The sequence below is a fragment of the Aphelocoma coerulescens genome, chromosome 14 (genome assembly GCF_041296385.1).
Source record: "Aphelocoma coerulescens isolate FSJ_1873_10779 chromosome 14, UR_Acoe_1.0, whole genome shotgun sequence".
NCBI lineage: Eukaryota > Metazoa > Chordata > Aves > Passeriformes > Corvidae > Aphelocoma > Aphelocoma coerulescens.
In genome coordinates this window covers 15,460,074-15,472,434 of record NC_091028.1, presented here as the reverse complement: position 1 = coordinate 15,472,434, position 12,361 = coordinate 15,460,074, and the positions used below count along the sequence as shown (strand labels likewise).

At 36.6% G+C, this 12,361-nt stretch overlaps 1 protein-coding gene across 1 annotated transcript in view; it reads right to left on the bottom strand.

Annotated features, from left to right (window-relative positions):
* DNAH3 (dynein axonemal heavy chain 3) overlaps nt 1–11,414 on the bottom strand; it is a 56,221-nt gene extending 44,807 nt beyond the window's left edge. The window contains exons 1-15 of the mRNA XM_069029937.1: nt 11,394–11,414; nt 10,450–10,563; nt 9,460–9,664; nt 9,045–9,078; nt 8,368–8,548; nt 7,667–7,856; nt 6,990–7,185; nt 5,912–6,037; nt 4,993–5,188; nt 3,576–3,755; nt 3,067–3,203; nt 2,804–2,909; nt 2,061–2,239; nt 1,585–1,769; nt 159–282 (exon numbers count right to left, since the gene is read on the bottom strand). Of these exons, the coding sequence (XP_068886038.1) occupies nt 159–282; nt 1,585–1,769; nt 2,061–2,239; nt 2,804–2,909; nt 3,067–3,203; nt 3,576–3,755; nt 4,993–5,188; nt 5,912–6,037; nt 6,990–7,185; nt 7,667–7,856; nt 8,368–8,548; nt 9,045–9,078; nt 9,460–9,664; nt 10,450–10,563; nt 11,394–11,414 (2,174 nt within the window). The remainder of the gene's footprint in view (nt 1–158; nt 283–1,584; nt 1,770–2,060; nt 2,240–2,803; nt 2,910–3,066; nt 3,204–3,575; nt 3,756–4,992; nt 5,189–5,911; nt 6,038–6,989; nt 7,186–7,666; nt 7,857–8,367; nt 8,549–9,044; nt 9,079–9,459; nt 9,665–10,449; nt 10,564–11,393) is intronic.
* Between the last annotated feature and the right edge of the window lie 947 nt (nt 11,415–12,361).

The window sequence follows — 12,361 nt, the reverse complement described above, 5'->3', positions numbered from 1 at the left end:
GAAATATCCATAATACTGTAAACTAGGTTTATTCCTTACTTTCTCAGCTTCCTTCTAAGTTTTCCTTCTTTGACATTATCTCCCTTCAACTGATAGTGAGATTTTTCTGTTCTGTTCTTTAAAAATACCCAGTGAAAAAAAATTACTTAACACCATACCTTTCAATCAACGCCCTCTCTACCTGAATCCTCCTGTCAGTCAACATATTTTTACTGCTTTCAAATATTTTCGTAATCTCATCAGGCCAGTGGAAAACTGTGCTATTCAGGTTTATGTCATCATCTAAAATAAAAAATATATAGCCATCTTTAAGAAAATACCTTTTAACCAATGAATTAATTGAATGGTTATTATATATTAGAATGGCTACCAACAAGAAAAATAGTTAAACTATGTTTAGGAATAAACAAAGAAGCTGGTGGCTGAATTATCTTCACTGAAAAGAAACTCTTTCCGAAAACAATTCTGATTGATGGCAAAACTGTAAAAACAAGTTAAGAATGTGAACTTCTCTAAATAAGATGTTAGTTAGGCAAGACAGTTAGTAAGAACAGCTATTCCAGATTATCAGTTCCATTTAACTACACACAGTGACAGACCACTCCCAACTAAGTGTATATTATACCTACATATGATGGATAAATGTTTAAACCATTTCTAGTCCTCAATCTGTAAATGCTGAATTATTCACAAAAGCTAGAGCATCACAACTACAAGATGAGCAGGCATCTCCATCTTCATATTTGTCTGTTTGTTCAGTGCACTTAGCTTATTACAACTGATGTAGGACACATGCTTATAAACCCAGCTACAGAGAATATGTAACTATGAAATACTGCAATTGCAAACACTCCAGCCCAAAATGTGACAGAAAATTGTCCTGGCTTCCATAGGCATCCTATTTTTTATCATAAATTAAGTCTAATAAACATGACATATCCTTGTTACTTCTATCACTGTCTGATCCAAGAGTGTGTTCTGCTTAAGGAAAAAGTATCATCCTGACACTAAAATAGGTTTACATTCATATAACTGTCCTTCTTTTTAGGTGCAGCAAATAACAGACTGCATCTGGGAACTACATTTTTGTTTTGAATAAAAATGCAAACTAAAAGTAACTTCAGTCTTAGAGAACAGCCTTTGTACCAACTAAGAACAGCAAACCATGACAGCAAAACAACAAAAGGCCTGCTCTGATCTAATCCTCAGCTGCAGAGATGCAAGTTCTCACACTTTCCACATGCTGTCATAGAGCCTTTGGCACGTGGCTTTTTGGATGGCTTTTCTCTGGAGAATTTTTATTTATTAACATACAGATGTAACATCATTTGGCCAGATTACATGACATTGACTTGATAATACTTAAAACACATTAAAAAGCCCTGTCTATGCTGTGTGCCATTTCTCCACCATTCCTTGCTGCACTGGTACCTTTCGGCATCTATTGAATTCTTTTTATTTCCCTTCTGTCTCTTTTGGAACTTTCCATTAGCATCCTAGAAGATGCAACATTTAGGCATGCAGAGTCCATTATCTATATAAATATTCTCATATGGAAATGTTATATTCTGTAGTTAGACATACGAGAGAGATCAGCATAGTCCATGAGGATTTGCAGTCTGCGTGCTGCTTTGATGAGCTCCTTATTCAGTTTAATAACAGTAACTTCACTGGATTTCTTTAAGAATGCCTCATACTCCACTAGCTGTTCAGTGTTCTGAGGCACCTCGCTCATTCTCTTTGCAATGAAGTTATACTCATCACAAATTCTACAACAAAAAGAGAATAGGCAAATCACTGGGATTGTAAGCGAAGAGAGATGCAAGATCTGGTAAATTGATTTTGTCTTTGAAACAAATATATTAAATTTCTTCATAAATTGAATTTTTTTTTCCTTTTTGTGAGTTCTAGCCAAAGCTCCCTGTTCAGCCAGGCTGGCCTTCTTGCACTTGTCTGGTCAGCACTAGAAAACCCAGCAGATGAATAAAAGTATCTCATCCACAGATATACAGCATCAATCCAGGCAGACAGCAATAACCATCCACACAAACAACAGGTACCTTTGGTTTAACTCTCTATTTTCCATCACTTCAAATTCAATCAGTGTGTCTTTGAGGTTTTGGGTCCGATTGCAAAGTTCCTCATTCAGTTGTAGAGCATCCAGACAGAACATGGCCAGAGGAACAGTGACATCCATAGAAGCAATCTCTTTTTTCAGTTCTGTGAAGCTGTCAATCTTCTAAAAACAGAAAATAATACATCTGTTATTTTTCCTAAAAGTCCACAGCTGAAAAATCTGACAAAACTAATAGTTGCCATCCATCAAATTGGATCATTTATTCCAAACAGAAGAAGGAAGACTAATTTTTATCTTTCCAGAGCTCTGCTCCTATCCACAGATTCCAGGGCTGAAAGCTTTGCATAGTAACTTTCCACAGCAGGGAAGACCCCAAGCTGCCTGAGGAAGCATTTAGCCATATGCTAACTCAGGGATGCAAGGAGAAGAGTAGACAAAGCTGACTGATGACAAGACATTGAAAAGACAAGCAACCTGCAGACTGACCAAACACTCTGGGCAGCCTTTCTGCTGAGAAAGAACAACAAAACTCATAGAAGAAGGTCATAAAGAAACCTCCTCCTACCTTTGCACAGCAGCCCCTCAGTAAGGGGCTATGTAAATTGAGCACTCCCTGGTATTCCCAAGGGTAAAATAAGTGACTTGTTCTTCAGGCAATAAATTAGGAAGTCATTGTGATGTGTTAGCTGCTGTATGAACATGCTGCAGTTGTCAGTAACACATTACCTCAGTTAAAGCATCTAAAGAAGGACTTTTAGCCAAGAAATTTGTGACATCTTGCCGTGAATTGTTGTTCAAAAGATTGCTGTACTTCCTGTACACATTTAAATACCTTAAACACAGAAGACCACAAAAACAAACATAAGTTTCCAATGCCAAGTTTATCTATAGAAAGAAACAAATACACCCAAACTTTCTTTTCAGTCAAATGGACAGTGTTATGAAACTGAGGGTTTGGAAAGGCAACAGCATTACCAGCCAAAACTTACTTCTTTGGACCAAGTATGTTGCTTTCAAAGATCTTCTCAAGTTTGTTTATATACTCTGAAAACAATGATTCATGTGGTTTGACTGTATTAAGAGTGAGATCATGTCTTTTTAATTTCGGAAATAGAAGTTTTTCTACCTAAAGGAAATCATTACAAATACTGTAATAAGACACAGAATAGCAAAAATATATTCTATTACCCATTCACCCACCACGTAAAAAAAAAATCATAATTTGGTAAAAACAGTGCAATGTGAAAAGGCTCTGATCCATAATTAACACTTGGTTACTCACACAGTTTGCTTGTGAAAACAATATGAAAATCACACCTTCAATATAACTTGAATCTGAAAAATATCTTCTATAATCAAAAAGTTCACACAGTTCATGATTCACAATCCTCATCTTTATCTTCTATTTGTCAGCCTTCAGCCTCATTCATAACTTTCTATATTACAGATAGTTTTTATTAATATTGTATTTTGTATGCAGCTATAACTTATCCAGTACCTTTGGGAGTTCCTCAGCACTCTTCAGGATCTCATGGAAGCAATGACTGATTAAAGCCCAACATGCTCTCAAAGGTGGCTCAAAGACAATATCAGGTTCTTCCACACGGAGTTTGACTGTGAGTACCTGAGACAGGAAGAACTGCACTCCTTGATATGGTTCTTTAAAATCATTTCCATCCTTAGGGGAAAGAAGGAAAAATTTACAGAACAAAGAAGTGAGCTATAAGAATAATAATTTCTAAACTGTTCAAACTCCCCAAACATCCTTATCACACAACACCAGTGAGATCATCTCCCCTGATTTTTATACAAAACCTGATGTTCCAAACAAGATCTTATGGTGCTGACTCCTAAATCAATCTATAGAAGCTGGAATTAAGAAACTGGATTTAAGCCTAATTGCCTTGATTTTTCTCTTAAGTAACAGAAGTAAAGCACTAATTATCGTACTGAACAAAATTCCTAAAAAATTTAATCAATGATATCTATCCAAAATAAAATCTAGAATCTAGTTTTAATTGCCTTGTATGGTCAGTAAGAACTGCACTATCTCCAAATTGCCTTTACAATAACAGAGTCCTAATGCATGACTAGACTCACAATGTAGATGTTATAACAATTAAAAAAAACCCAAAAAACAAAACAAAGCAAATAAAAGAGCACACCCAAACCAACCCACAAGACAAAACAAAAAAAAATATTTTAAAACCCAACCATCAGCAACACAATCATCATCCAGTTGCAGGGCTTAGTGGCAAGGCTTAGTGCAAGGTCTGCCAGTACATTGCATTAAGTGTGATCCTCTGCAATGCAGTATTTAACCTGCCACATTTATTCATTTTGTCTTATCAAGGTAGGTCCTGGGTGAACCTTTCACCAAAGAAGCAGCTTTATGGTAGCCAAAACAGTGGTAAAAACTCCCATGGTGTAAAGCTTATTATTATAATCCTATATATTACTTGAAATAATACAGGGCACTCATTGGGTGTAGACAGAGACACCACACACACAGATCACCTCTGCAAGGATTACACACGTGACTGTGCACACTTTTGACTTCAAAGGGGATTATTTATGTGCTTTCAGAGAAGTACTGTAACTCTTGCCTCATTAAGACCAAGAAAAATTAAACTAAAATAAAAATAAAATAAACGCACACTCACTCAAGACCGAGTTGAACTCATATAAACTGTTACTTGTTACCCTAGACCTCCCAAGTGATCATTCAAGTAAGCAATTCTTGACAGTGAAAAAAATCCACTGAGTATACACAAGTCTTCAAAGGATACAGCCATTTTTTATGGAGGCAAGAGCCATTTGGGACATTTTAGCCTTCAAAGAGAGCTAGATTTTATGGCTACACAAATGATCTCCAAGTAAGACAGAAAACTGTAGATATACTTGACAGCACATACCTTGTGAACCATAAAAAGCGCAAGGAGATCTTCTAAGGAGTTAATAACCATCTCACGCAATTGTAAGGACATCAGACTTGCCACGGAACTGAAATAGCTTTCAACTTTCTCAGAGGAATCAGAGTCCTTTTCAGGAGCAAAATGAAGCCACTTATTACCCTGATCAATGAAAACAGATGCACAAGATGGGATCCACCTACAATGAAATAATACAGAGACAAAGTTTTTAAAGGCTTGTTAGTCTTACTTTGCTCCTTGCAATGAAATCTAAGCTCAGAAATTACCCAAAGAATGAATAAAATCCAAAGGGTTAGAAGAGAATTGACAACTAGATATCAAACAAAACTGTACCTTCCAGGACTTAGAGAAACCTGAGTTTTAAATCTAAGGATACTTGTTACAATAGACCACTATGATTAGTTTAAATTAATAGTAATAGACAAAATAATAGTCAATTATATTGTTTTATTGACTATGAAACAATATTCAATTATTAGCATTAAACAAGAAACAAGTTTGGAAGATATCTCAGGTGGCAGAATGAAAACACCTTCTATCATGTGCCTCATATCATCTCTTTCCTAAATTGACTGATTTCCACAACAAAAAAAGAAATTTCCATCACCATTTTTACAGATATAGACTCCACTTCTGTCATGGTTAGAAACCTCTGGATTTCCTGTCTACGTTTATTCATAGTTTATTACCATTTGTTCTTGTACAAGCACTGTTGCATTTCCAAAGGCTCTGACAGTATCCAGATGTTTATTCCACTCAGGGCTATTCACCCTTTGTTTTGGCAGCCTTGTGGTTGGGCCTAGTGTCATCTCAGCCTAAGGTCTGTTTTTAAAAGGGGCCTTCATGTCAGTCAGACCCTAAAATACTCTATTTATGTACAGCTATCACAGCTGGCACTGACTTGTTCTGAAGGACATCACGAGCTTCCACACAGTGCCTTCGAACGATGTCCTCAAGCTCGGCAGGCAGCAGTGGCAGGTTTCCACAAAGCACCTCTGCGGTGCGAACAAACCGGAGATGGCTGTACCTAGGGCAGGGAGACAGAGGAGATCTTTACACAATACTGTTTAAAAAAAAAAAAAAAATCCATGAAATATAGTCAGGAAGGCTTCAAATGTATCATAAACACTAAAAATATAATTTCATTTATAAATATCATTCCATTGCTAAGCTGTCCAATAAGTGCACTTCTGACTGGGTTTCTGCTATCAACAAACAAAGGGTTTCAAAAATTTTATTTGTACTTGCTGTATTTCAAACTCTTAATTCTTTGCTAAAATTGTCTTGTGCTTTTCCAAGATTCATTGGTGTATCCAGTCATTAAAGAACATACAGAATGACACCTGCTGCTTCTATTACATATTAATAAGTAGCTATCCTGCCTACTCTATGGGGAAAAAAATGAAATTTCAGCAGCATGGCATATATCACAGTCTGTAACATACAAGCTTAAGTGCCTGCAAATGTTTCTTAAATGCAAAACCAGCTCTCAGAATTACTAACTACCATATTTAACTTCCTAAGATTACACATCTCAATTTTCAAATGTCCCCAGGGCAAATTTCAACTACAGACATTTGAGAGATATTCAGTTTTAAGAGTTAATGTTGGTCATATCAACAACCAGGATGCAAATTCCAAATCACCATTTACTAGAGCATTGAATCTTAATTTAGGCATAGCATCTTTTAACAAAGGGCATGATCTTTTCACAGCATTAATTTATCCATTTTTCACCATGGACATGTAACACATGTTCATTCAGAGACTGCAGGAAACAATCATTTCATGCTGAAATTCTTAGAGACTCAGAAAAATTAGAATTATTTAGAAAACAGACATATTTTGCCACTCTTTCTAGTGGCTGCCCCAGGATCTCCGTAGCATATGTTGAGAAGTCAGCAGATGCACTCTCTAACCAAATCATTAAATAAAAACATGCTAAATTGCAGTAAGGTCCTACGAACAAGCCATCTTACTGAGAAAGCCAGAGCTCTTGCAAAGTGGGCATCAATGAATTCACTATGAACAGATTCCTTTCGTTCCAGCTTTTTGTTTCTTTGTAAGAGCTGTGCCATGGGACTGGTGCACAGACAATTCTCCGGGGGAAAGGGCGTGGGGTACTTCGAATAGAGAGTCTCTTCCTCTCAGCTGGGTCCAACAAGACATAATCAACTAGAACAAATCATATGTATCAAGGTGAGACTGCATGTATAGCCAAAACCACTATAGCTTCATAGTTCAGGAAGCTGTAGAAGTCTGCACATTTAAAACTAACATAGTCATAGTTACTTGTATGTTTTTAGCAAAAAATACAGGACAATAACCAAATTACAAATTTTACTCTAAAATTATTTCGGAAAAAAAAAAAAAAAAAAGAAAAAGAAGAGAATTGGTCCTGATTCTAAAAATGAGAGGCAGGAAAAACAATTTTTCATTCCTGATGGGATGATGGGATGTAAGGTTTCAGAAGTAGATATTTGCTGAAATTGGAATGACATAGCACGATCACAGGTTATTTTGTCTCAGAGATCTACTGTAGTTCTACTGACCCCAAAGGAATTCTCCATAGGTGCTAAGAATAGAATGGAGACTCGCTTTCAAAGTGCAGGAAATGTCTACATACTTGGAACCACCCAGAGATTGTGAGTCTTACCAATGCCTTTCATGAGGCCGATACGATAGTCTGTCTGAATCTCTTCTTTTAAACCTGCAAGGAATTTCTCCAGCTCTGGGCTAGGAAGAATGTGAGTTGGAATATGTTTTAAAATTTTATTCACCACTTCCTTATCCTGAGGTGCCAGCATGTCCTCCTGCACTCCATTGTAGATGTAGTGACAGTACCGCTAAAAAATGTTTAAAAGATTACGGTTACTGCATGAATTTTCTGACAGGTAATTAATTACTACAAAGTACTTTTAGCTTTTCTATCACTTGAGCCTTTTCTGTAATTGAAAGGTGTTGGAATATAAAGGATTTTGGCTATCTATGTCTGTTCCTTTTAAAGCACTGACATCTTTACAATAGTTCCATCTGTGTTGATGTAAGCATATCAACCACTAGGACCCAGTGCAGCATATTAAATTACTGATCAAGAAAGTACTAGAGAATAACATGAGAGGTTAAGAATTTGGGAAGATACTTAACTTGCAAATCCTTTACAACAAAAATCAGACTAGCTACAAACAAATAAGGAGTTGACAACATTTAACAGCACTTTGCTATATTGAATATTTACATCTCCTAATCCTCATGTACTGCCTGCTTTTCTCAGCTACTTTTTAGTAAGCAATTTCCAGATACATTGCAGATTATTACTGCTGCTACTTCCATCTTAAAAAGAAGTTCTAGAAATACCTCTATATCATCACTTGAAGGTGGCTTTTCTCGCTTATTTATGTCCTTCTCATGTAAATCCATGAGAGCAAATTGTTCTTCTGGGGTCAGTGGCTGGTTGTCTGTGTAATTTATGACATGCAGTTCTGGTGTATGAGCAGGTACACTCAGTGAAATGGGTTTCAAACTCTTTAACAAAGTACTTTTGAAAAAAAGGAATAAAAGTTTAGAGGATAAAGAAGCAGTAATGTTTAAGGACAGGTGACAAGGATTATATAAACTACTTGTGCTGCACTGAGGATAAGTATGACCTATGGAAGTATTTCAATTATTCAATAAAAAAAACTCTCATTAAAATTGTATAATACAATATACTATAACATAAAGGATGCAATCATGCAAACCTTACAACTGCCCAGTATCACTCAGACAAGCAGTATTTTATGAGCAGTTCTATCAGTCAAACCTACTAGCACAGTTATCTAGGTTACCCAAGATCTCCATGTATTTTCATGGATTATCTCACCAAAATCTTGTGACACCAAAGCCAGCATTGATGCACATATATTTTTTTGTAGGGACTTAACATTTCATGCTTGGATGCTTAACACAGCATTCAGGTAAAAAGAACTATAAAATCACAACTAAACTAGACTGACTGCAATAATCTGTATCTTTACAACATTTCACTACGTTACCTGTCAGAACTCCAGCGCCGCTTTCTCCCAGCGGCTTTCGATACCAGTTAAGAAAAATCACATACAGAAATATTGTTCAAGAAGATATTATTTCATATTGGTGAAAAACAGAGCTAAGATAATTAATCAGATAATGAAATAAGAAAAAAAAAATACAATGTCACAGAGAAGCATTGCACATGATTATATGGAAGGATGAACCTAACTAGTTAATCTGAAACTGGCCTTTCATTTATTGAAGTTATGCATGCTTGGGCAAATTTGTCTGTACTGACTCTGAGGTGACAAGCTTGTAAGTGCTTACTAGGGATAAGTGATTTCTTCCAGGGATGACACTTTGGCAGATAAAGAATTAGAGATAAAAACACATAGAACAAGCAAGCCTAAACTTATAAACACATTCAAATACGGATACACGGTGAAGCCTGTGATAACTCTATCACTGAAAACGACTTGAATTTTTGCATATTTTTCAATTTTAAATCCTGTGCAGTAAGAGTGTAGTTATTAGCTATGGAGTCACTTGGGTTTCGGTAGTGTTTCTGTTCCTTGAATGGAGCTGCCAAAGTCCATGATGACTCTTGCATCAAAGGAGGATAACAGCTTTTCTCACGGAGAAGCTGAAATCAGAAAAACAAAAGCAAAATTTTACACGGCACAGTAATTTAAAAAGACTTCTTAGGACTAGAACAGGATTAAACCTCAATTAGTATAAAAAGAAAGACATAGGTCTGACATACATTTGACCACCAACCTATTTTTAGATCACAATGCTCTGCACGTTTATAAGGATAATTTTACGCAACACTTCAGTAACACTCAGGCTTTTTTTTTGCATAATCAAGGTATTTTTTATAAATAAGAGAAGACACTACATTATCTCATTCTTTCTACTCCCCCACATCTCTATCTTGCTTCTTTTCTTCTCCTTATATTTGCTTAGATTTAGAAAATTCCTATTTCTCAGGCCTTTGTCAATGGCCTGTCTACTTTTAACACTCAATCCTTGTAATAGTTGAACAATAGTACAAGTTAACAAATTCAGCTCTTGTCTTTCTCTCATATCAGTAAGGATTTGTAATGCATTTCTTCTGTCTGTTCATTCCATGTTTTCTCAGGTGACTTGGTATCTATTGATGGACTTTTCATCACTCCTGATGTCTAAACTTTACTGAGATAGCTCACAGGCACATGAGATGCAGGTCTCAAAACACCCTCAGAGATAAAAGTACATGAGGTGCAATCATGAATGTGCTTGGAACCATTGAATGATTAAGGTTGGAAAAGACCTCCAAGGCCATCAAGTCCAACCTTTGACCCAGTACCACCATGGCCACTAAACCACATTGCAAAGGATGGGAATTTGCTAGCACATGGAATGTGTGCATACCCTGACAGCACATACCTCATGCAGGTCTGAAGGTGCATCTGAAGCAGCAGCAGGTGCAGGTGTGAGTAGGAATGGTAATTTCAGTGACCGTTTTGGACGACTCATATTGCAGATGGAATTGGTTTGTGACTGGAGAGAAATGAAAAACAGCTTCAAAGATGCTTATGAAATGCTCTGTTTCCAAAAAGATTCATGAAGAAGGAAGAGTCCCTCAGTTTTCATTACAAGTTGAAAATTACATATGGCAGCTTTTCAAATGTTAAGGAAACAGCCGTTCTTTGGGGTGGGTTCCTCAGCAAAACATGTTTTTTGCAGTCATTTGATAAAACCTCTAAATACCAGTAAATGTCAGTTAAAAAAACCCCAAAAAAATCCTTATTGTTATATCCCTGAAAACTATTAAAATTATTTGAATATTTTAAGTTATACCAAAAACTCCACATGGAGTTTGTAATGGTATAAACTCTGGATATTAGAATATTAAATCCTACCAGACTGCCAAAATGACAGTGAAACAGTCCAAGTTGTGTGAACCAATTTACTGGGGATAAAAAAAAGACCCACTACATTTTCTTCATGTCTGTAATGACTCAGTTCCAGGAGAAGCTACTGCCAGGATGCTGCTGGAAGAACAAACTGCTCACAAGTACTCTGCAAAGTGTTTTACAACAAATGTCAGGATATCTGATATGCTTTAGGATTATGTTCCACCTCTTCAAGGTGGTAATACTTTGAGATGGCCTTCCAGGACTCCATACAAAGTTCTGTCAGGATATTTTCTCAGAATTATTTAGCCTCACAGTGTTTTAAGATGCTTTTGAATGACAACTTTCCTTACTTGTCACTGAAAAACTAGGCTGCTGGAATCTAGTTTTCTAGCAGACAAAACTGTGCCCTCCTCAATATCAAAGTAGAGCCCATTTAGAAATAAAAGTTGAAAAAGGACTGATTTGATTTACCTCCTTGGTATTCCCCAGCATGCCTGCACACACACACACAGAGAAATAAAGACATTATCACTGCCAGACAACTTATTGAAGAGAGTAGGAATTCCTCTTGATTAATGACTAAAGGATTCAGCCTCAGGGTACTTTAAAAATGAATAAATGATACAGTTTATTAGAACACCCATTAATTCATTCTTAAAGGTACAAGAGTCATTTAAAAAGCCATTGTTCATCCTGAAACAACTCCTGACTTACATGCCAACTAACCTTTCAAACACCTAAATATTTGAACAAAGAAATCCTTAAAAAGAAGTACATTATAAAGGATTAAGTCCAAAGAATATTCAACAAGAACATGTGTTTTTTAATAAGAGTTCTTCCAATGTCAAACCACTAACCACCAGTAATGGCCAATTTCATCTGAAGTTTTGACAAAGTTATTGATCTTTCACAGTCCCTGCAGAAGTAACTTACCCTCAGGAGACTTGGGCTCTGTGTTGGCTTTGTTTAGCTTTGCTTTTTTTGTTTCCTTAGAATTCTTTAGGCCTCCCCAGCAGTGTGAACATCCTTGTTGTTACATGCACTGAAAAAGAATGAGAGACTCATTTCAGGTACTACACAAGGTGTCAATCATCCCAGATGCCAGGAAGAAGAAAAATCCCAGCTCTCCCATTCCCTGTTTACAACAGTAAGCTTTCTCTCCCACCAAATCTCCATGATCTTTTTTCTTCATTCCTCCCAAGCTCACTTTTCACCTTAATCTTTCTAACTCCCCCCAGATGTCCTTCAAGCAAGACTTTCTTCTATCCTGCTCTTTCTGCTTTCTCCAAAACCAGTTTCCTCCCTGCTGCCTGTTCCCAGGGACTCTGGGCCCCCCAGCTGTGGTTTACAGCAGAACCACACATTAATTGCCAAGGAGAATAAGCCCATGTCAAAAGGAATGGGAAAAGAGAAAGAGAGAGATGCCCAGCATGCCTCAC